At 38.2% G+C, this 26,140-nt stretch overlaps 1 protein-coding gene across 5 annotated transcripts in view; it reads left to right on the forward strand.

Moving 5' to 3' along the window:
- LOC149170620 (phosphatidylinositol/phosphatidylcholine transfer protein SFH6-like) overlaps positions 1-13,756 on the forward strand; it is a 148,593-nt gene extending 134,837 nt beyond the window's left edge. For all 5 annotated transcript variants that reach the window (XM_089423947.1, XM_089423944.1, XM_089423949.1 and 2 more), the window contains 3 exons: positions 12,509-12,909; positions 13,010-13,084; positions 13,198-13,756. In XM_089423947.1, the coding sequence (XP_089280073.1) occupies positions 12,509-12,909; positions 13,010-13,084; positions 13,198-13,230 (509 nt within the window). In that variant the 3' untranslated portion in view covers positions 13,231-13,756. The remainder of the gene's footprint in view (positions 1-12,508; positions 12,910-13,009; positions 13,085-13,197) is intronic.
- Positions 13,757-26,140: the final 12,384 nt, after the last annotated feature.

The raw sequence follows: 26,140 nt of genomic DNA on the forward strand, positions 1-26,140 counted from the left end.
CTCCTGTACCTACTTATTTACTTCCTCATTCTCTGTTGGAGTCATCCTATAAGGTGCCTTGTTTGGTAAGCTCGATCCAGGAATCAAGTCAATATGATGAGAAATACTTCTCATGGGAGGTAGTCCTTTTGGAAATTCATCAACAACAATCTCCTTGAATTCATCTAACAAGGATTTAATTTTTGTCAGGATGGTTTCTAATTTCTATTCCTCTTGCACAATCGTTGGAATCACTGTTCCTCATCTATAAACTCCTTGGCTGAACACAACATGATCTTGCTATTACATGTGTTGGTACGTCCACAACTTCCTGTTGTTAATGCTGTATTTTCCATCATTGGGGTGGGATTGTACCATTGTCCATGTTTGTTGAACTCATATGTATTCTCCCGGCCATCATGGTGAACTTATTTGTCAAACAGTCACAGTCTTCCCAAAAGTATGTTGCATGCGTCCGTATCAACCACATCACATAACACTTGCTCCTGAAGACTGCCGATTTGAAAATTTACCAAGCATTGCTCAGTCACAACCACCTGTTGCCCCTTTTGTAATCATGAGACTTTGTAAGGGTTTGGATGGACTAAACTCTTGAGTTTCAACTTGTCCATGACTTCAGTGGACATGAAATTTTCAGTACTGCTACCATCCGTAACCAAGTTACTACACTTCCCTTGGACCTTATGTTTAGTTTTGAAAACTTTCCTTCTTTGCTTTGGTTATTCCACTGTCTTCTTCTCAAGCTTAAGCAGTATTCTATGAAACATCCAATTTTGTCCCTATTCTTGTTGATGCATAGTCGCATTTTCTCCAGCAACAGAAGCTTCGACTTGCGTAACTTGTGTTCTAGCTTCACCTCTTCTCCTTGGACTTTGTCCTTTTGGGCACTCATATTTTTTTTGTCTTTAAAGTCCACAACAGTGACAAGTAATTACATACTTGCCCTTTCCGCTTTTGAAACATCCTCTGCCTCTTCCAACATTGCTTCCACCTCTACTACCTTGATCACTGGTGGATTCTTTTTCCTTTTCACTACCTCTAGCAATTCCCACCTTACCTCTCCCTCGAAAATATCTTCCTTTGCCTTTCTGCTGTGTTTTCCTATTCAAATTTTCCTCTACCGTCAGGGTAATGGGATAGGCTTCATCAATAGTTTAGAAATAATGCGTACTCATTTCATCTTGAATCAAGTATTTCAGTCCATTCACATACCTTATGACTCTTTGGAATTTTGGTTCCTTTATACCTAATCGAAGTGATAGTTTGAAAAACTCCTCGGTGTACTCATGAACAAAGGTCTCCTTTTGTCTTAGATTCTAGACTTGTCTATACAAATTTTGTTGGTAATCAACAGACAAATTTCTCCTTGATCTTCGTGACCATCTTCTTCCAAGTCTTGATCTTTTTTAGCTGATTATTTACTTTGTCCTTTTGCAACATATCCGACCACAGTGCAATGTCGCTTTTCAACTTCGTCATGGAAAATTTCACTCGATTTGGATCCTGAACATTTTCATACTTGAAGTATCTTTCGAGTTCTCCAATCCAATCGATGAGCACATCAACTCTCAGATTGCCATCATAACAGGAAACTTCAACTCTTGCACTGCCTCTATTGCTCAAATATGAAATCAACTTCACTGCTGGGTCTCTCTCCTCAGCCTCTTGTTCTTCATATATTTCTTCTTTACGCTCTAAATCTACCTCTACATCTCCATTTCTTCTATGCTCCAACTCATGTATTCTTTGTCTTAACTCTTCTAGCTCTCGATTTCTTGCACCTTCTCGTTCTACTCCTCTTCTCCTTGGTGGCATCCTTACAAGTTGTAAATGTCTGACTAACATTCTCAGACCTCAACCCAGGTTTTGTGACCCAAATTGTACCTTCAACACTGCTGTTGTGCAACCACCAAATAAGGTTTCCTGGTACCTTGTTACACGAAGCAATTCAAGCTGCAAATCCTAGAACGAATCCTACTGTAGTACCACTTGACGCAACTCATAGTCTGTAGCTTTAACAACACCAACAAAATCTGGATCGCTATTATAGAGCGCACAACCTTTGGCTACTATATTAATTAATTTAAGGACTAAATCACAAAGCACAAATAGAGAGTAATTCGAGTAACTTTTATTTCGTTCAAAATGTGTTGTTATAGATAAGAATACAAATATGAGATTGGAGTCCTCAAAGTACTTGAGATTTCCACACTGTTACACAACAATACCACGCACAACAACCAAACACCCTCGCTAACTTGTACAACAATCAATCACCCTCGCTAACTTGTACAACAATCAATCACCCTCTTTGAAAATCGTGTAGCAGCCAAACCAATGCCAACAGTCCAAGAGCCAGGAGCTTGAACAAACCAACAAAAAATCAATAGTAAAAAGAAAAAAAAAGCAAAAGTCCCTTTTTTGTGTTCATGCAATTTATCCCCACACTGTTAACCTTTTCGTATTCCACTGAAACAAATTGCTTCCCTTGTTGCTGACCTCTCGCCTTCCGGAATTGAGTTGATTCATTTCCTCCCAATATGTAGACCAGTGTTGATAATATTGGTATCGGCAAAATATCGGCGAGGGTCTAGAAAATATCTTATCGGCAATATCGGCGAAAATATCGGCAAAATATCGGCAAGCATAAAAAATAATTTTTTCAAATTTTTAAATATAGCCGATATTTTGCCGATATTTTCAAAATATCGCGATATTTTGCCGATATTTTCCGATATTTGCCGATATTTTGAAAATATCGCGATATTTTCAAAACAGAAAATATCGCGATATTTTCTCGGCAATATATCGTTTTGCCGAAAATATCGCGATATTTCCGAATATCGCCGATATTATCAACAGTGATGTAGACAAACCAATTTTGTAACCTCCGTCTCATCCTCACAGCGTGTCCAATAATGGTTGTCCTTTGGCACCGTAACTAAATAACTGCGGATTTTGGACATGTTGGCAACTCCACACAACAAGAGTATCAAGACATGCTCCTAGGAGTGTCAACAACTCGAGCACTGTTGTCGCTTTGATAAAATGTAGCTATAGGAGTAGCAACAACTACCCGTTGGGTGTATCAACAACTAATATGATAGGTGTATCGGCAAATTAAAACACATGGCAGTAACAACAATTATTACAAACTCAATAGAAACTTGTTTTTGGTTGATGAGGATTGCCCGATGCCAAGGATGCTTTTGCATCACCTTATAACTTCGTTGATAATTTAAATTAAAGTGTATTCCTTTTGTTTGTTTTAAAGCATAGCTTTGGAACAAAAGTCTCCCAAAATGAGGAGGAACGATCTAAAATTGATCTACGCAAGTACTGTAGGAATCTATTGATGATCTAGATTGGGGACATCAAAATTTGGGTCATTTCAAAGATGGCATCGATTTTGTTAGATTTTTTGGTCAGTAACTTAAACATGTTTTGAGGCGCTAAACAATATTTTTTGGGACTTGTAATTGATGAAGGTTGCCATAGGCTTTACTCATTCCAAATATAATTGTTCTCATTGTTTTTTTCTTTCCAATGAGCTACTAAGCACCCAAAAGGGAGTTTGTATATGCTAAAGTTATGGCCTTGACAAATAACATTCCAAATATTCCCTACATGTCTGAGTGGCGACCATTTTAGTTCACCATAATTTGAATATGTGGTGCTATTGACATGTGGAATCCACTAGAGACATCTAGAAGCATCTTGGAGGTTCCAAGAGGGTTTTAAATCTCTAAATCTAATCTTAATTCTAGTTGTCAAAAACCTAGTAGAATGTGGGATGGGGCGAAGTGTTCACTTTTTGACTATCTACGGGCTGCCCCATAGTATGAGTAGGAGTACGGAAGAGATACTATTATAGCATGGAGATGGGAGCATATTATAGAGGGTTGTAAAAGACCATAATGTCATATAACCTCGTGGTAAACTTGGTCACCTTTATAATGTATTTTGGGATTTCCATAATATAAGAAGATAGAAGTTCTATTCCTTTATTGAATGTTTTTTTTTTTGTTTTTCGAATTATTTTTCAAGGTAAATAATTATGTGTAATTGTGTGGCTTGTTGTAGTCTATTTCATATGTTGCATTAGTTAAATGATTTGATGTGTGCCTGTTTTTTGTTAAAGCATTAAAAATGAAAAATCCATAGTTGCTTTTTTCAACATTAGCTAATGGTAGCCATTTTGAGTTTAGATATGTTTTTGTGAGCTAACCATTGGAATATCCATGATAATTATGATGTTGCAGTTTTTGGGAAAATATAATGTGCTCAATGATGACACCTTAGGGTTTCTATTGGGTCCACATGTCTCTTTAAAGTTATATTATTATTATTTTATTTAATTGATATGTCTTATTAATCAGATTGCATTGTCCTAGATTTGGAAAGGACTTCTAAATTCCCTTGATAGGGTGAGGGGCATCTTGAATGGATGGGGACATTCCCATTCCCATTTAATAATGGGAGCCACGCTACCTATGGTAGGGGATGCATCATTGGGAAAATAAGGGGCTAATTGCTTTTGGATTATTCTACTATATATCGGGATATTATCAAGGAATACTAAGACAATATTGTAGACATACCAAACATTTTGTTCGTGAATGATGGAAGCGTACTTGTAACACTATAACGATTGAATGGAACCACTTAAAATTGGGAGTGTCCCTAATGATTCCTCAATGCAATGTTCTATTGATCCTAGGTTCATGTAGGTATTTAGGAATAGCTAGAATAGAGGCCATATCTAGAAAGGAACTTGGCACTAGTAGTTCATATAGTAAATCATCATTGTGAAGCTTTGGCAACTTATTTTTTGTTGAGAAATCAAGATGCTTACACATTAGGGCTGATTTCTCTTAACTTGATAATTACTTGTGAATGTTTGTTGGCTTCTTATTAAATTAATATCTCCTTCATCAAGCAATTATCAAAAGTAAACAAGAACACAAGAAATTAGGCACCATCCCAGGGCAAAACCCAAGGGGAAAACCCAAGAAATCCTCTTCCTATAGAATCAGATCAAAGTGAGATATCCAGGTTCCAAGACCAAGACCAAGACTGCCTCACAGACCCAAGACAACCCTCCTCCAAGTCATAGTAAAAAAGTCAACGTTGGTCAAGCCTCTGAATTATTTCAGCCCCTGAAACTTTGGCCCTATAAAAACCTCAGAAAACCACAGAAAGAATTCACACGTGTGAACAGAATTAGGGCAAAAATCAATTTGTCTTCTCTCTCCTTTGACTTTGCTGGTTTTTCTTCTTGTCTTAGCACATAAATCGATGTGATTGATGAGTGAGTTATTCATCTCCAAAGTGGTCAAGTTATCCTCTATATATACACATCCAGGAGGTCGAATAATTGCACCTTCTAGGCAGACTTGTCCAGGAGGGCTGACTTGGTCTGTGGAGGACATTTTGACTCAAGAAAAATAAATTTCTTGTTCTTATAAGAAGTCCAAATGGGATTTTGACTCATAATAATTTTGTCTTTTGACTCAATAGACCCTATAAGCATGAAGAACATGCTTTGACTAGAAATAAATTATAAAAATAATAATAATGATCATAATAAATGAATATAGTAATTTTATCAATACTACATTTGAATTTCATTATGAAGACTGATACTAGTTACATTTACAACATTTTTGATAGTTATCCAAATAAGCAATCTCCAATCAATATAGAGGTGGTAAGAGCCATCTTTTTTTCCTGCCAGGAAGATAGGAGAAGCATAAGAGTTTGTGCTATAATTAAGGTCCCAACTTCCAAGGATTCTCCATGAGTCCTTGAAACACAATATTTTGGAAGTGGCCATATTTTTAGGGTGAGCAAGTGTGGGGCCTTTAGTGGTCAAGCTCATTAAAATGTTACAAATCCTTGTAATGTGGGAGTTTTGTGGGCATTGCCTGGAATGCCACCATATAGGTTTGCAGTATCTTAGAGAGGACTAAAATATGAGTTTGTTGAGAAGGATCTATAAACTATCTTAAGAGAATAGAAGCATGTTCGAATCTCTATGTCATAAAAGTCATTTTTGAGGGTCTCGTCTTCCATCATGAGTTCCACCATGTGTTTATGAATTGGGATGTTGAATGGGAAGTGTTTGAAGTTCCACAAAGCTGTTAACATTCACGACAAGGGTTTGAAGTTGAGGGATTTTATTTTTAGACACATTGATGACCATGATTTTTATGTTATGATATTTCAAGGTTTCTTTCTTCCTTGGCCCATTGAGCATATGCATATCCTTCCTCTTTATACCATCAATATCATCATTCACTTCTAGCTACACTAACTGCTTTGTCCAAAGAATTGTGTTCAAACATTTTATCCTGAATTTGGGATTTTGGCCTTAGATTTGAGGTGTAGACCTTTTGCACTAGATATGTGAAGAGTTTGGCCTTTGACTTAAAGACATGGAACCTCTTAGTGTATTTTTGGACACTGTTATCTTTTTTGGAATAGGGGCATGAGCTGAACATCATAAGGCTTGTCTGAGTTAAGATTTGCTTGTTGAATTAATACATCTACAAACTCACCAAAGTCCCCTCGAGGGTTTTTATAGAGCAAAGATTTGCTTGTTGAATTAATACATCTACAAACTCACTAAAGTCCCCTTGAGGGTTTTTATAGAGCAATCTCATCCCATCTATGGGCTGCCCCATTTAATTGTTGTAGGGCCACATTTAATTCATCCTCGTACTTGTGAATGTGCTATAGCTTAAAGGCAAATGTGATCTTATTTGCATGTCCACCTTGCCTTAGAAATCATAACGTGGGATATCCATCTATAGGTTGAAGGCATGTTTATGAAAGTTCTTTGTGGTTGTTGAGTTTAGAGGGGTGTTTCAACTTTTACTTTTCCTACGAGATTTTGCAAGCATTGATTGCAATACCTATCTTGGGGTCTATGATCCTTTTGCCCAGGGTTTGCAGTGCTGCTTCAACTCTTAAGCAAACTTTGTGAAGATTTCGTGCAACTTTTCCTTAGTGATATATCGGGAATTGCACCCATTGGTTTTCTATATTTCTCTGCCCTAGATCTTTTCCCAATTTAGCAAGAGAATAAGTGAGAAGCAAGTAGCATATTGTTTACTTCCTCATCTATTCACAAGACACAGGCTAATGTATACTTCTCTTTTTTCTTAGATACTTCTATGTAGGGATTTGTGTTTGGCTTCCATGTAAAGGAACATGGATTTTTGGGTCCAAATCCTACTGTCTCTTCCACTTTATCCTTTTTTGTTGGGTTGTGTTTTGCTGCCAAACTAGAAAAAACCCTTTTGAATTGTGTATGGGAAGGTGGTTTTGATTTTGTTTCTTTGTTCCACAATCGTAGGTATTGGTCATCTCTATGGTGGGATTTATTCATCTAGCTAAGTATCACCATTTTATATAGTTCTTTGCTTTTATCCATCCCTACACTTGTATTTGGTGTTTAATATTTGCAAGAGAGTTCCTTGAGCCAATGAATCTTCCTAGAAACCCACTAGATTGGTTTGCCTCTGCAAAGTAGTTTGCAATGTATTTATTTGGAGGCATATGTCAGATTGCTTCTGTTGGACGCCTAATCCTCTAAGGGTTGGTGTGGAAGCTGAATAGCGAAAGGAAGTCCAAGGGACCACTTGGAATATGAAACCAAGGGTCACTCCTATGTATTATAAATATGTATCATTGTGAATAAGATATGCAGTCTCATGTTTATCATTCATATTTTGCCTCCGCCATGTGTTCTTGTTGAAGTCTTCCTTTATCATTAGGGTGAAAGTTGGAAATTTATATTTTTGAGAGGATTGTAACCCATAGTCCTTTTCTCTTGACAACATCTCAACTATAGTTGGCTTTGAGAGATGTGTTAATCTTCCCAAAGCTAAGAGATGCCCTTTTGCTTTGTGTTCATACCGTCCCATAACATTGTTCATATCTTATATTGTTGTCTATGGGGAAAGGACTAGTGAGCAGTTGTACACTGGCAATGCTTGCATGATTGTCTTGATTAGGAGTGTCTTTGCCTTAGCAAGTGATCTGATAATCACCCTATGAGTGACCTCAGTTAAAGATTTATTGAATAAAGGTATTACAGACTCATGTGCTAGTGTGTGTGTCTATGTTATTTAAGCAACAGATCGATCAGATTGCAAATACACAGAAACTTCAAATGGAAAGACAGCAGAGAAATATAGTAAGCAAATACAAGAACACAAGAAATTAATAAGGAGTTCACCCTATCCTCCAGGGCTACATCTCCGGTCCAGCTCTTAGTGGTGGCCTTATTTTATTGTGTCTTAAGCAGAGAATTACAATGTAGGGACTCAATGTGAGTCTCCTGAACGGAAATTTACTTGGCAGGGTGGTTCTTGGATGCCCCAAGCCACTAGAGTACACAAACTCTTTTCCTTACTAGCTCTGTGACCTTCTGGTCTATAATGGAGAGAGCCCAATGTGGTGCTCAGTCTGGACAGATCCTCTCTGGGATGGCTTGAATCTCTCAAGCTCTCTGGTGCTCGATGCTGCCTCTGGTCAACTTGGCCCTCTGTCTTCCGTTCTGCTTTTGCTTGCTTTACTGTCTTCTGTCTTCCTCTCTCTGTGTTCCGTCCTCCTCTCAGGGTTCTGGTGTCTTTTTGCTTTTCCTGTGCATGGCTTTAAGGCCATTCGTTCCCATGTCTGTTCAGTTCCTCTTCCACCTCCGTCGAATCGCCTTCTGCAGTTGTGCTTGGAGCTCCCTGTTCGGCGTCATCATCAGGGTCACAGTAAGTGGCCACATGTCCTCCTGTAACTGCGCCAGCCTGCTTCGTTGGTTCAATTCTTCGGTTACATCGTGGAATGAGTCTTCCTCCACCGTGGCGGTCAAAGCGAATCTCAAATCGTTTCAAATCATGGCTTATTCCCTCATTAAATCCGGTCTTGTCGTCAGGCGCGATGTCAACCGTCCGATTTGGATCCCCCAGATCCAACGCCATTCGCTCATTTCGCGCAGGTGACTTGCTCGACCGTTAGCACGCGATGAGCGGCGGTTTTCTCTCTCCTCTGCTCGCCACGCGTCGATCGTTGAGTGGGATCGCTCCGCTTTCATCCAAAACCGCTTATCGTTCAAGGAGCCCCCGATCAATACTGTCGGTTTCGGAGCGGGTCCTGCCTTTTAGCTTTTAGCCCTTTTCGCCTTTTTTCCTTCGGTTCCTCGGCTCTCCATGCGACCGAGTGCTCGGGCTTCTCCATTTTGAGGGTTTTTGCCCAGCGATGTGCGATTAGGCACTAATTGCACATCAAAAACCTCCTCTGTTTCCCGATCTGGGCCTCCCAGGGGCTAATTTCGCCTCCCGCGTAGTCTCCATGGGCCTCGGTCAGCATGCTTTGACCGAGGTCCTTGTCATTCCACGCTGGATGCCACTGCCACTGGTTTGAGGTGTTTTTGATCATTGTTTTTGAATTCTTTGATGTCTGTCCCGACCTGATACAGTCATGGTTCCTTTGACAGTTCTTTATGGATCCCATTTGGATCAGCAAGCCATCTATGGTACTTGAATGGAGCTTGTCTTTTCGTTTACTGATGACTTTTGACTAGTTCCTAGTTTTATGACCTCAATTAATGAGAGAGTGGCCTAGGTAAGTAATTTTGGTTTGACCTCTTTTGAAGGGAAATTTTGTGACATATTTTCTATTAGAAAAGTGGGGATATATGGAAGAAAATTCAAAAAAACATTGGTGACTTGGTTTGAGGCAGTTTGGTACTCATTTGCAATTCTGCTAAAAGTTTTTGCTTTTTTAGGGTGGCTAAACCTAGAAGGAAAGTGCCATCTGTGACGTATGGTGTGAGACTGGGTCAATAGAGGCAACCACTTTCATATTTGCGAAACATTGGGATGTTATGGACTTCAAGATAGATCTAGTTGATGCTCATGCCACAAGAATGAAGGGATAAGGCCTCAGGATTCCTCCATATTTGATTCCCTTGTTACTTCAGAAGAAAGTTGAAGAGGATGTAATCATAGCCAAGGTATTGTAGGAATCTTTTAACACACACCCAACTTAATTCGCTCTAAATTTTTGGCCATATCTAATTTGATTAGCATGCTACAGCTTGTGCTAGTGGGGAGAATGACTAGTTCTTGAGCTATAACTATCTAGTCCAGTATTTGTTTGTCTTTGATAGACCATGATTGTTAGTCCAGTATTTGTTTGTTTATTTGAGTATGTTAGCTGTAATTCCAAGTTTTGCAGAAATGCCTAGTTTGGCCATGTGCTAGTACCCGAAACACCTTGAAATGTCAAAATGCATGTGAAACATCTTAGAAATGCCACCATCCATATTGTACGGTGTTTCCAATGTATTTTCGCCATTTTTAGTGACATTTTGAGCACCTTTTTGGTTGTTTCTGGGCCCACAGGGATAAGGGACAAGAGATCGAGATTTTAGGGGTTTCTCACCTTCATAATTAATGGTTATATTAAAGGTTGACATTCTCCTTTAATGGTTATATTAAAGGTTGACATTCTCTTTTCTATCCTTTAAAAGTTGACATTCTCCTTTATTTATCTTCTCTGTCCTTTTACTGAAATGTTTAACATTATCATTAATTGTTTCAGGGCATTAGAGAGTAGTTCCTATCTCATTCTCCTTCATATGGAGAAAGTAGTTCATATCTCATTCAGAATTCAAACAGACTTAACAGTTTTCAGAATTTTAATGTTTGCAGGATTGTATCATTTCCACTGGATTCTATCATGTCTGAGGATAGGGGATTGGTCAAGGCCAGCAAACTTATGAGATTTTGCGTAATAAAAACTTCTATGACAGTTAATATAGACCTGGGTTTCTAAAGTATCATTTGTGGATCATTATTATTTTCTTGTAAGATAGTGTGTTATTTAAAATAATGCTGTCAATATTGTGATGATATCGTGGAATTCTGATTTTTCCACTAGCCGATATTATTGCTGGTAAATGTCATGACATTTTTAGATGTTAATATTATCACGATAATATCACATGGCAATTGAAAATATCACCTATCCATGGATTGTGGCGTCACTTTTTTGGGATTCTTTTTGTTCATTTTGTCTTTTAAATTTTGCCGATATTTTGCGATATTTGGCAAAAAAATTGCGATATTTACAATATTTTGCTTTTTCAGAGCCTTGACAATATTTTCACCAACACAGTGTCAGCTACATTGAATAAAAAAAACTATATATCTATATTTTTTGTATTTTTTTATATACTGCATTTCCCTCATGTACCCTTTTTTGGGGGGCCCATGTTCTAGGTGTTCCCACATTTCCATGTTTCGTGCAACTTAGCTATAATATCTGTGTTGATTTTATATGTTGTCTTGCAGAATGTAATTGGTCTGAATTTTGAAAATGTTTCAATTCTATCGTTTTTGAGTCTGGAAAAAAGGAAGTTAGAAAAGTAGTGTTTAAGGCCTGAACCATCTGGTTGGACCTTCTTGATTCATTTACTGCTGCTACTAAGTCTTCCTTGATTGTGTCTCATAAGGCTTGGAAAAATTTCTCCGGGAACCCATGCTAGAGTGGAATGTCATATTTAGTTAAATTAATGCCAGAGGTGAACCTCATTATAGTTTAATCCAAAAAGTTCTCATTAAAACTCTTCTTTTAAAATACTATGTTAGAGGTAAATCTTTTTTTTTTCTTGTCACAGATATTCAAAGACGAAAGACTTTGGGAAAACTTGACATGCTTTGTTTCTTCCTTTTTTAATCAATGGCTTTGACTATCACTTAAGCTTTGTTGTTTTTTTAAAATCTATGAACAGAGGTTAGCAAAATTACTCTCGCTTTTAGAGGAATGAGAAAGATGTTCATGAACAAATGGATGGATCTATAGAGTATATTACTCGTGAATTTAATATACCCTGGTGACATGGACCTGTATCAATAACCACCCACTTTGGGCTTGGAGGATTTTGATTTAAAAACAATACTGGGGGCACATTCTAGCACTATTTTGCTTTCTCCCTTCCTTTACCTTAAGCATTTTTGTTTGTACTGAATACCACTGCTTCTTCATCTATACATAATGTGTTTAAATTTACTTCGTCTATAACAACATTAGCAACATGGGTTATCATTTCATTCATTAAGGCCAACTTCTCTTTCAAATGTTGTCGATTCCTTTGTTCCGTTTTCCAAAAGCTTATTGGAGTGTTTCAGAATATATCTTTTTATTTTAATTGTTTCTTACTTTTGTAACTCTTTCACCATTGATCGTAATTAGATAACGAGCTTCTTCACGTTTTGTACATCTCTATATAAATCGACAGATTATTAGCACATTTAGATAATTCTTTCTCCAAAATTTTGAAATAATTATCAAGAAATATAGGTTGCAGTTTTATCAATAGTCACCACTAACTTATAAGTGGCATTTTTTACCTTTTCAAGTAGGAATGAATGATTTATCATACCTTTCCAGTGGCATATTTTGTTAATATCTAATCTATATTATTATTTTGTTTATTTTCCAGAAAACTTCTTGTTCAAGGTTGAGAATGAATATCATCGAGAAAGTTCGTTTGGTTGGATAAGGGCATTATTGGTGACTTTTCTTGTGAAGTGTCTAGCTTTTTCCCATGTCATTGCTGTTGATGTAGAGAGGAGAAAAGTTTTAAATAGAGAAGAGTGCTCCACCAATCTCACGGGGAATTTGGATTCAACACCCAAGGAGAAATCAGATCATATGCCCAAGCAAGATATTGCTGAAAATGATATTCTTCCTTCACTGTTGGAGCGCCTTGAGAACATTGAAGAAATTGTTAGTCAGCTAAGTGCAAAACCTCCCCAGATTCCACCTGAAAAAGAAAAAATGCTGAACGATTCTGTAAACCATATTACGCACTTGGAAACTGAGTTGAAAGAGACAAAGAAAGTAAGTTTGAACAGATTCAAATTTTCATTTGTTATTAAAACTTTGTCTATTTTATTTATTTATTGCAAGGCTAATTGCTTCTGACTTTTCACACCTTTAGGAACTAGAGGCCACAATTGTGAAACAGATGGAAATTTTTGAACAGTTGGAGCATTTGAAAGATTCAAAATCACATGTAAGTGTTTCAAAAATATCGGCATGTCCTTCATGTGCCCTTGAATGCCTGGAGTTGAAAATCACCATGTTATTCTAAGCTTGGTGCATTCTTTGTTGCTTTTGTTGTTGCAGAGGAGAAGATTTTGCTGGAGAAGCAAATATTAAGCATCCATCCAAGGGAAAGGAACAATTGCTTGGACTTTTGGAAATGTTCTTGAATAAAGTAATTCCTTATCATTCTGGAAGAAGTGCCCTTGAATAGCATAAATTGTCAAATTATATACAGCACTGATTGAATTTGATGACTTTGATGGCTTGTTGCCATATCTGTTAAGAAGTTTCTTCATGGTCGGAAGGGACAAAGTTTACCAAAATGATCTTTACAATAGTGTTCTGTGATTGGATTACTTCTACGTTTATTTGTACTGCTTTGTTGCATCTTTTCCGTGAGGAAACCAATATGTGATCCTTTAGGCATTGTAAGGTTGGTGTTTTCTTAAAGGTAAGGTATCCTTGTAGACCGTGCAATGTGTATGTTTTCCTAGATTAAGGCATGCACCTCTGGTTCAGTTCTCTGGTAGAGTGAGCTTTTGAGTAAATATTAATTTATGCAGTCTGTGGAGCGGTGTTGTCTCTGATGTGATATGAATTTCATAAATTTTAAGATCTTATTTATTTTTCTTTCCTTTCAGGGATATTGCAGGTTTGTTTGAAATTCTCTTGCTTCTTACTAAAAATTCAGGGATTAGAATGTGTTAATTTTTGTTAACAATGGTATGTTCTATGCTTAGCGCATTTTACTTCAATGTTCCTTAGTAGCCCAATAACAATTTCCAATTTCCAATAGCAATCACAATAATCACATTGACAGTAAAAGCAGATAGAACATGAAACAAAATGCAGAAGACAAGCCAAGACAAGAGGACACCAGATTTGGCGGATCCCAGGGAAAAACCCCAACGTGGGGAAAACCCTTTCATCAATTCTTATTATTATGTCAAATTGCCTTGCTCAACACAAAGTCAAAACAGGTCTGTAAATTTTTGCAGTCAACTGCAGTCAAATTTCAGCCCTAACCATAAAGTCAACTCTTGCCACAACAGCAGCAAATCATCCTTAAAGCAACTCGGTCTTCTTCAGTCAGACTCGGCCTGATGAGGAGGACAAATTCAGCCCAAAATAGCTCGGTCAAAGAAGAGAAAACTGCTGTAAATTTTCTGCGGTCAAACTGCAGTCAACCCTGAAGTCAACGCAGGTCAAATAGCCTAGAATTTCTCGGTTTTTGTGCGCAGAGATGTGGCCTAGAAAAATTAAACTTTTGAGGCCAAAATCTTAGTCAAACTCGGTCAGCAAGTCCTTGGTCAACGCTGGTCAAACCTGTCACAGAACTCTGAAATTTTCGCTTGCATTTATGCCCAGAAAACTTGTCCTCCTTGTCACACGTGTGAGAGAGAGAAGCTGCCCAATAGCTGTACGAACCAATCAGATGAAGAGAGAAGAATGCGAATGCGCCAAGTGAGGTCTCTTGTATTTATACAATTTGTTGTGGGTGAAGAGACACATCTATTGGGCTTCTTCAGTCTATGTGATGATGAGGCCGACCTGAACAATTTGCACGTGTGGGCATAAATTCAAAATCACACTTTTGCTTGTGTGAATGAGATGATCTTTATATCAATCTTGGACCTATCGAAAAGAGGAATCTAATGCAATCATCATCTCCATCAAATGAGCTGTCCCAAGGTGGAATTTGGCCCTAGTTGCCAAGACAAGAGGACACTAGATTTGGCGGATGCCAAGGAAAAACCCCAATGTGGGGAAAACCCTTCGATCAATTCTTCTTATTATTATATCAAAAGTTCAACAGAGAGGGAGAGTACAAAAGTCAAATTGACTTGCCCAATTCAAAATCAAAACATCCCTGTAAATTTCTGCAGTCAACTGCAGTCAAACTTCAGCCCTACCAAAACGTCAACACTGGTCAAAACAACAGCAAATCATCCTTAAAGCAACTCGGTCTTCCTTAGCCAAACTTGCCTGATAAGGAGGACAAATTCAGCCCAAAACAACAGCAAATCATCCTTAAAGCAACTCGGTCTTCCTTAGCCAAACTTGCCTGATAAGGAGGACAAATTCAGCCCAAAACAGCTCAGTCAAAGGAGAGAGAAAACTGCTGTAAATTTTCTGCGTTCAAACTGCAGTCAATCTTGAAGTCAATGCAGGTCAAATAGCAAAGAATTTCTTGGTTTTTGTGCACAGAGATGTGGCCTAGAAAAATCAAACTTTTGAGGCCAAAATCACAGTCAAACTCGGTCAGCAATTCCTCGGTCAACGCTGGTCAAACCTGTCACAGAACTCTGAAATTTCGGCCTACATTTATGCCCAGAAAATTTGTCCTCCTTGCCAGACATGTGAGAAAGAGAAGCTGTATGAACCAATGAGATGAAGAGAGAAGAATGTGTGAGTGATGAATGTGCCAAATGAGGTGTGAGGTCTCTTGTATTTATACAATTTGTTGTGGGTAAACAGACACATCCATTGGGCTTTTTGAGTTTACATGATGATGAGGCCGACCTGAACAATTTGCACATGTGTGGGCATAAATTCAAAATCACACTTCTGCTTGTCCGAATGAGATGATCTTTATATCAATCATGGACCTCTTGAAAAAAGGAATCTAATGCAATCATCATCTCCATCAAATGAGCTGTCCCAAGGTGGAATTTGGCCGTAGTTGCCAATTTTAACAGAATGTCATGTAGTGCAATTATAAAGTTAAACGTTTCCCTTTGAAAATCGGAACCCCAATAAAGACAAGAAAGGGATTTTACCACTGGGCTATAACTAGATACGAGTTCATTTACAGTTAGTAAAGCGTGCTATGTTTTCTTTGATGTACTGTTATTTGAGTTTATAGGCTTTATCATGGTTATGTCCAGAATACCTAGATTGACATCACAACACTGGATGCAATTTTCTTGAAAATTTTGTTTAACATGCTTCCATTTAACTATACTTGTTCTTGAGGCATGGGTAAATGTAATTGCAAATGCATGGGGTGTGTACTGTTATTTGAGTTTATAGGCTTTATCATGGTTATGTCCAGAATACCTAGATTGACATCACAACACTGGATGCAATTTTCTTGAAAATTTTGTTTAACATGCTTCCATTTAACTATACTTGTTCTTGAGGCATGGGTAAATGTAATTGCAAATGCATGGGGTGAGTACTTGTTTCATCTTGATATAGGTAATTTACTGCACATGGTGTTGGTGTGCCTTTTACATTGGTTTTAATATTCTTTTATATAGATGGTGCCAATGAGTGATCTGTATGCCCTTTGATGTAGAGGGTGCCAATGAGTGATCCGTGTGCCCTTTTATATAGAGGGTGCCAATGTGTGCACTGTGGCCCTTATCTAGACATTTCCACAACTAATGAGAACCGGAAGTGCTTGTTTCATGCACTTGAAAGAAAAGTCAGGTAATTGAAGCTTCCATCTATGCATTTTCAAGTTATTGCATCGTATTGTTTGTCATACTTCTTGCCAGCATAGCAGTCTCATTTGTAATCTGGTAGTTTTGAGCTTTAGATATGTTTTTGTTTTACAAGGAAAATAAAATCCTTATACTTAATATTTATAGTAAGAAAGCAGAGGATACATTGACTAAGCCTCTAGGCTTGCCGTGTTCAAGATTCACAGTCAATGCCCCTTCAAAAAACTAGAAAAGTACCAAGAGGACAGAGGCATAAAACAGTCTTGCGTACAAGGAACCCTACAACCATCAGAAACATTGTTACAGTTGTCCAGCGCTTCCCGAAGAAACAACAAAGATGAGGTCATGAAGATCAAAGAGTAACAACCTTTCCAAAAAAAAACAAAACCACAGTGCCTCAAAAAACAGAACCTGTGAAATCCTGTGACAACAAAGATCCTTCCTGCAATTAGAGAACCTTTCGAAAGGGAATATGCTTTAGTGGTGAACTCCCTGTAAATGTGGGAAAAGGTGATGTATCAAAAATGGATTTTACTAAGATTTTTTGAATAATAGATGCCAGGGCTAAGTTAGTAATCTGACATCTGCTGTTTTCACAGTCGATAGGCAACTTGGAGTCACCAAGCGTTTGGAGCTTTCTAATCGCTTTGTCCAAAGCTGTTTTAAGAAGTAACCACATGGAAATAAGTTCAGCTCCGTTTGTTCCAAAACTTGCTCCATATTTTCAAAAACAAATGCAACAAAGAAAAATGAAGTACCTTCCCAGGCCCACATCTACCTGTGGCTCCTTGACAGGAACCATCAAAGAAAACCCCAAGCAAAGGAAGAGTGAATCACAGGGGCAATAACGTTCTTGAGATTTTTGTGGGAAGGGGTTTCCTGCCCTCTCTAGGCCTATCTGGTAGAATGTACCACTCACGATAGTTAAAGGTGCATCCAGGAGAAACATTTTGTTTCTTGTCAGCCTGAGACCCCATGGAACAAAACAGGAAAGAACTCTGTGCTCTAGAATAGCCAAGTTAGAGTCAATAAAACATCCCTCCAGTCAGATTGAGAAAATAGCAATTTACAAAGAGGCGATCTATTGATTCAGAGTCTTGTTTGCATAAGATACATCTGTTGGGGCCATTCCAACTCCTTTTCTGAGAGTTGTCACAAGTGAGGACTTATTAGAAAAGGCTAGTCACCAGAAAAACCTAGGTTTTGAAGGGCTTTTAAGTTTATAGAGTAGGGCTCAGGTAAGATTCTAGCAAATTTTCCATCAATCTGTTGATTCACAGTCTTGTTTGCATAAGATACATCTGATGGGGCCATTCCAACTCCTTTTCTGAGAGTTGTCACAAGTGAGGACTTATTAGAAAAGGCTAGTCACAAGAAAAGCCTAGGTTTTGAAGGGATTTTAAGTTTATAAATTAGGGCTCAGGTAAGCTTCTAGCAAATTTTCCATCATAACTTAGCCTACCTGGATAGACATCACAACACTGGATGCAATTTTCTTGAAAATTTTGACTAACTTGCTTCCATATAACTACCTTTGGAGGCAAGTGTAAAATATAATTGCAAATGCATGGCGTGAGTAGTTGTTTCATGTTGATATAGATAATTTACTGCACATGGTGTTGGTCTGCCTTCTACGTTGGTTTTAATGCTTTTTTTATATAAATGGTGCCAATGAGTGAACTGCATGCCCTTTTATATAGAGGGTGCCAATGTGTGCACCGTGGCTATTATCTAGACATTTCCACAAATAATGAGAACCGGAAGTGCTTGTTTCATGCACTTGAAAAAAATGTAAATTGAAGCTTCCATCCATGCATTTTCAAGTTATTGCATTGTATTGTTTGTCATACTTCTTGCGAGCATAGCAGTGTCAGTTGTAATCTGTTAGTTTTGAGGTTAAGATATGTTTTTTTTTTCCAAGGAAAAACAAATCTTTATACTTCATATTTCTAGTTAGAAAGCAAAGTATACATTGGCTAAGCCTCCAGGCTTTCAGTGATCCAGACTCCAACAACCACTGCCCCTTCAAAAGATTACAAAAGTACCGAAAGGACAGGGATACAATAGTCTTCCGTAGAAAGAACCCCACACCATCAAAAACATTGTTACAGTTGTTGAATGCTTCCAGAAGAAACAACAAAGAGATGGTCATGAAGATCAAACAGCAACAACCTATCCAAAAAAAAAACAAAACTAGTGCCTAAAAAAAGAACCCATTTTTCAGACAGGAACAAAGTACTTGTGAAATCTTGTGACAACAAAGATCCTTCCTGCAATGAGAGCACGTTTTGAAAGGGAATCTTCTTTAGTGGTGAATTCCTTGTAAATGTGGGGAAAGGTTATGTATAAGAAGTGGATTTTACTTCCAAGAGTTTTTGAATAATAGGTGCCAAGGCTAGGTTAGTACTCTGACATCCACAGTTTTTTCAGAAAATAAGCAGCTTGGAGTCACCGAGCGTTAATTTTCACATCTATTATGATACTCACTGTTAATTTTCATTGGACCTACCACCTGACACCTTATTACCCAAGCGGATTACAATATATTGAGTAAATGCATGACTTATTTCTTAATACGATTATGGAAACAAAAATTACACCAATTTCAATCACAAGTGACACAAACAGATTTTGCCCATCAACAGTTATTCATTAATATCTCACCTGGGCTCCTGTTTCTCGATAATGGCCCAATTTAAGAAAATACAATTACACCATGCCTTGGATTTGATCTAGCAGACCGGGCCTTAGATTTGTCCTCGATCTCCTTGGTTGATCTGGATCTCCTATGCTGCGATTATGCACTTTCCTTTGGACCTGACACACTATATTGGAAGTCCTTCTCCACTAACCACTGAAATGCCTCTCTCAATTTCTTGTGGTGTTATATGGTGTGTCTTTTTCATCTCCTTGGCCTTGCTTTAATAACTTTATGTTAAACTAAATCCCTACCCTAATCTCCAAAGTGATTGACGGTCGAGGTTAGATCTCGCCTCACTTGAGATCAATTGTTGAGATTAAAACATAATCACTAAAGTAAATTAATTTATCTTTCCAAACTTTTATTAGTTCAATGGCAAACATTATTTGACTATGTATTTTTTTTTAAGTTAAACTTGGTCCGAGTTACAATAGAAACATGCATACACTTGAGCAAGTGTCCTAAGGAGAGTTTGGAGGACTTTTGCACTCCTAGACACTTAAGCCTGAGTAGAAGTACATGGTCAAGTTACAAACATTAACACTCCCTTCATAGCTAGGGAGGTACTTTTTTCACTTGGAACTTGCTTTGATCCTAGAACCACATCTGTTGCCATGAATGCTCCTTATGAACTAGAATCCTTCTTTGCAACTTGGTTCGGAATTATCCTTGAAGACTTGCTCCCTTAGACTTGCTTGTAGAAGCTTTTTGCGCTTGAACATCTTGTAAGGTGATCTCATACCAATAGACCTTCTTGACAGACTTGGAAGGATATGTTGATCACTTCTCCCCACCTGAAACTAAAGACCAACTCCCTCTAAGTTGCTCAATCTTCAGAGCTTTCTACTCTTTCTTTGTCATTGCCTTGCTTCTTGCTATTGCTTGAATAGGTTGGCCCTTTAGCCTATATAGGTTTCTCTTGCTCTCTCTAACTCCAATGATGTGCCCCTTGTGAGAGTTAGATCCCTTGCGTTTGCTTAATGTTTGTCCATTTTGGAATGCTACATATCACCCCTTCTTCTCTCTTAATACATAGATATTGAGAGCAAAATCCACCCTTCTGAGGAATGAAGTTATAGGCACCTTCAAACCTATCCTCATACCTCATATTTGTTGTTGACATCTTTCCAAATCAGAAAATCAACTGAATAATCATGCTGTCACACTCTTAATTGCTATAGTCTCCCTTTCTCCCATATACACGTTGTACGACCTCTGTTGGTTGGGCCTATTGGTTGCTACCAACTTTGTCAAGTGTTTTCTCAGTTCCTTGGCTTGGTCTTGCTATTGTCTGCTCGCTGACACATTCACTCTGCTGCAGTGGTTCCCTGTAAGTCAACTGAATAATTATGCCGTCACACTCATAATTGGTATAGTCTCCCTCTCTCCCATATACACTCTATACAACCTCTGTTAGTTGGCCCTATTGGTTGCTACCGACTTTGTCAGGTTTTGTCTCAGTGCCTTGGCTTGGTCTTGCTGTTGTCCGCTCGTTGACACATTCACTTTGCTGCAGTGGTTCCTTGTAAATCATCTGAATAATTATGCCGTCACACTCCTAATTGGTATAGTCTCCCTCTCTCCATATGCACTCTGTACGACCTCTATTGGTTGGCCCTATTGGCTGCTACCAGTGTTGTTAGGTTTTGTCTCAGTGCCTTGACTTGGTCTTGCTGTTGTCTGCTCGCTGACACGTTCACTCTGCTGTAGTGGTTCCTTGTAAACTTTGTTTCATACCAGTGTTTGTTGCACAACCACTTATGGAACTATTCGTCCTGTTCCTTCAACGTAATTACCTAGTAGCTGCATCATCGCTACTCGATGCTCTACTCCTCGATTGTTTAGGGGTCTATCCTCCAATGATATGTCCTTTGCATGGTTTGTTGGCCCCTTTTTTTTGTTGGTGTGGGCCTTGGATGGTCAACTTTCCTTTGTTCGTTGTTGGTGTTCATCACAGACACGCAACCCCCATCACGCGCAACCTATCTCCTTTGGTGGCTGGTTCATGCTGCATCTACCCACAGTTGCATGACCCCCTTGCAATCAAACCCTATTGCGTGGATTGTCTGCGGATTTGTTTCTCTTGTGTGTTGGTTACTTATCCTTGCTTGGTCCTGTAATGCAACAACTTTGTTTCCTTGGAAACTTGCCCCATCACTCTGTTGTCTCTACGCACAACATCGACCTACGCCCCATGATGGTCCATTGGTTGTTGATGGTAGCTATATGTTGGCCAATGCTAGTCCGACAATCCTCGCTCTTGCGTCGCCACAAACTGTTACACCACCATAGGTTGGTCCCTGCGTTTTTCATGCCTTGTCACTACAATCTTGTGATTGTCTTGGCAGCTGATGGAGTCTCATAGGCCTTTGGCAATCAACCACACCAATTGGAAAGTCACCTTTTTTAATATTTTTTTTTTGTTTTCTCAACCTTCATGCAGTCCTTTAGTGTCAACTTGTAAATAATATTTTTCCCTTTTTCCTTTGCACATTTTCGAGATGAACTTGGCCCTTGCAATCCTAATAAATATTAAACTCAACGCACTAAGCCAATGATTCACTTAGTGCTTTTTCATATTGTCCATTGAATATTATTTTATTCTCATCTAATAGACAAGATGTAAAGACAAGAAGCCAATCATTGGCTTAGTGCATGGTGCTTAATATTTGTACGAACCTAGCTTCGTTCGTGATTTAGAGATTGGTTTTGAATGGTGTTGTCATTGATGCCAACATTGGTCTTTGAACACTCTTAATATACATCCGTAAATTGCATTAATTGGAAGCTCTAATAATCAAGAAATCTTGGAAGGATGAGGAGCTCTTGTGGTGTGGCCATGATGACTCGCATTTGATGAGGAATTTAGATGTGAGAGGCAATAAATTTGCAGGCAAGACCATCTTCATTGTGTTCTCCTCATCTTGTCGATTTCGATGGTAGGTGGCACGCCACATAACTCCTCACTGTTGAGGAGATATGGCTGTTCAAAGTTGAAGCTCAGATTTGGTCAAGGAGCCCCGCACTGGCAACTTGTTGATTGGTTAAATGATGGTAATTTTTCTCAAGAAAGTTTGTTTAAATTTATTAGCCCTCCAAATCGGGTTATCCTAGCCCATTTTATCTTCCAAAGGAAGTTGTGTCAAGGGTATTCTTAATTATGAAAATTAAAGTTCAAGTGGGTCTTGTTAACTTTTAGGGCTAGATTATTCTCTGCTAAAGATAATTGCATTTTCCAACTTTTTCATCATTTACATATTACATTCACCCCATTACATCAAACATCATTAAATTATGTAGAGAGAAAAATAACATCAACAATGCAATGGAACAATAAAGAACAATAGAAGAAAATCATATGCAATAGAGACACCAGGATTTAGGTCAGAGACCAAAGCAAAACTCCACAAGGTGGAAAACCCAACCAAATTCTTCTTCTATTAGATATTCATCAAATATTCAGCTGAGATACTAATAAGATACAACAACCACATTAGATCTCCTAGGGCTAAGCCAACTCAGTTCACAACTTTGTTTGTGAACTGAACGAAATGAGTCAAGGTCACTGTGATGTCATCCATCAAGGGTATGATATATTTATCAACAACACGTGAGTCATATATTAAAGTCATTGTTATTCCAAGGTTACTGATATATATTGTTATACAACAGGGTTTTTGCCAAATACAAGGTTACTGCCATTCGTAAGGTTCTTGCCAAATACGAGATTACTCTGTAATATGGTCATACTGTAAATATTTCCATAACAAGTATCATGGTCAACATATATAGCACGAGTCATAAAGATGTAAATCATAGAGAAGTATATGTGTGTGTGTGTCGTAGAGAAACATTTCAAGTCATAGTATAGCGAGCCATTGCGAGTACACTACCATGTACAGAGAAAGAGTGATCAAGATTAGAGAAGCTAGTCACAGTAAATATATCAAACATATTTAGGGTATGCAGACAACTATGAAGTATAGTCATTGTATATATGAGTGAGCCACTGCATATACATATTCGAGCCATAAAAAACAAGTCACTGTATATATGAGTTCTCTGCATATATTTGACCCACGATGCCACTCAAAGCACAACGATAATGCGAGAACAAACCAGAGAGAAATAACAATGATGCCACAACCATTGTATATAACCGATGCCACTCAAAGCACAACGATAATGCCCCAATGAACCAAAGAGAAATAAGGATGATGCCACACCCACTATATATAAACGACGCCAATGAGAGGACAACAATGATGACACACCAAACCCGAGAGAAATAGTGGTGATGGCGTTGCCAGTATATAAATGATGCCACTCAGAGCACAACGATGATGCCATAACGAACTAGAGAGTACTAGTGATGCCATTGTAATGTATCGAGCCCTACCTCAAAGCTACAGGCCACGGTGTAGAATGCAAATCATTGTGACAACAAGCCATGGTGTAGGATACGAGCTAATTGTAAATGTGAATCGATGTAATAACAAGCCATGTAAATATGTGTAGAGTCATTGTAATGTAATTGCTAACCTTAGAGTGTAGCGAGTTCCTTGTTCTCCAAAATGATCCACACATAATGATTACTTATATTTGATTTGGGATGTGGCTTTTCATATGTGAGTAGACATGAGATATGAGGTCGACCTTGAAATCCTGGTGGAAAACATAAAAGCTCGAATTCAAATAACATATTAAATATAATTGACAAATGCCTTCGTAATTAACGCAAATAAATTTGTGCCATTAATAATAATATTTCTTTATCTAGTGTGAATTTTCTCTTTTGGGGCATTTAGGCTTCCTTTGGGGTCTTTGAATTTTCTCTTTTGGGGCATTTAGGCTTCCTTTGGGGTCTTTGGATTCCTGTGGGGAAAGTGTCCCATAGGTGCCCCAGTTTTCAACAAGCCTTAAAAGATATTCATGTTTTGGCTCCAAATTTTTGAATTTTGAACATTCAAATCTTAATTTTTAAAGTCGGCTCCATTGGAAGCCCCCTTCATCACTACAAATATAAGCTCAGTTTCCTCCTAAAGTGTATAAAATCATTCACAAGATTATCTTTTGTTATGAAGCTAGGGACTTACACATCAATCTGAAGCAGGAGGCTGAAGTCAAAGAAGTTTTGGGTTTAATCTTTTTCTTGGTAAAGGGTTCTCACTGGAGTTGTGAAATGCTTTGTTTTGGCCCTATTTTTGTCTCCTATTGTAAGCGTTATGAGGCCTATATTTTCCCTCATCACAGATCTTTATGGAAGCTTGTGTCTTGCACTTGTTGATCCTTCATTGAGACATGCTATGGTGAATATGAGTGCTAGGTTGAAGTCCTTTTGGGTAGACATTAGATTGAATTTCTGAAGTTGTTTTTGTATTCAAAATTTTAACCCTATTGCTGTAGAACAAAGACATCTTCGCATTGGACTAGGGTAAAATTTGTGGTCACTAATCTGACCCTTTTTGAGGCTTTTTCGTTGTTTTCTTGAGGCTTCATCTCAACCTTTTCTGAGGCTATGTCTGACTTGCCCGAGGCATTGTTTGTTATCATGAGGCATGTTTTGGCCTGCCGGAGGCCACCATCTGAGGCAAAGTTTGGTGATTATATTCAATCTCCTTTGTCATAGTTCTCTGCAGCCCATGAGGCATCTCAAGTGTAATCCGAAGTTTTGATCTGAGGTTCAAAACAAATCAATCTTCCACCTTCTCTGTGGGAGATCTTGACCCCTGTTTTTGAAGCTTATTCTACGACAACTGAGCATTGAAGTTTCGTCATCACTATTCACTAGATTGAAGTTGCTTTGCAACAAATTTGAGGCATGCTTATTCGATTTTGATCTTGGTAGGCCTTCAATATATTACCTTCTTGTGAAAGGCTTTCCAAGCCTAGACTTCAATATTATTCTCTATGGACAAACTTTTGAATTTTTTCGTGTCACCTCTCTGGGGTTTCAAGTTTGATCTGTGGCCCATTCACATCTTTGTTCTAGGTTCTTTTGAACTGTTAGTCAAGGTTGTCACTGATGTCAATATGGCATTGTTTGTGATGGAAAATTCTTGTGATCCATGATGTTGCCCATTGATCATAGTGATGAAAGTTCTAATGAAGATGCCATAACCTCATGTATATTATGATATCCTTGATGAAGGACTTGATGACATATGATGACATAGTTGGAGATCATATGATGAGATGGAGAACCATATGGATTGAATATAGCATAAGCATTGAATATATATACATACATAATAGAAGCATTGGACCCAAGGAGCAGTCCCAAGGAGCAAGAGGAGGAAAGCCATCAGAAGGCATCAGAAAGCCATCGCAAGACATCGGGAGCCAAAGGAAAGCCATTGGAAGTTAAGAACAGGAGTGACAAGCCAAGGAGGAGCAAATCCAAGAGAAGCAGTTCAAAGAGAAGCCATCAGAAGTCAAAAATAGGAGCGACAAGCCAAGGAGGAGAAAATCCAAAGAGAAGACTGCATATGCCCAAGAGAAAGAGCCAAAGGGTAGAAAAAATGATATCAAAAGGGCAAAGAGAAACATCGGTGAAATATCCATAACCAAATTGAAGAAATCATATCGGTGTTTTAATTGTGTCACCACTCAAACCTCCGACTCTAATCTCCATTATGCGATTTGCTCCAACTTCCGATATGCGGACCCAACGTGTTCTAATAACGAATTTAATTTTTCAATCGCATTTGCCACTTTATCACAGTTTTGAAATGACACCTATAAGATATTCTGATGAGAGCAAAGCTTTGATTGCCGATATGGTTACGGACATGACTGGCCTTACCATAACGTTTTAAAATATAATATTGCATCCGTGCGTCGAAAAGTTCCTATCGCAAGTTTTGCAGGTTTG

Source organism: Pinus tabuliformis, chromosome 4_2, assembly GCF_031772625.1.
Source record: "Pinus tabuliformis cultivar Carrire ecotype Pingquan chromosome 4_2, CPIR1, whole genome shotgun sequence".
Taxonomy (NCBI): domain Eukaryota; kingdom Viridiplantae; phylum Streptophyta; class Pinopsida; order Pinales; family Pinaceae; genus Pinus; species Pinus tabuliformis.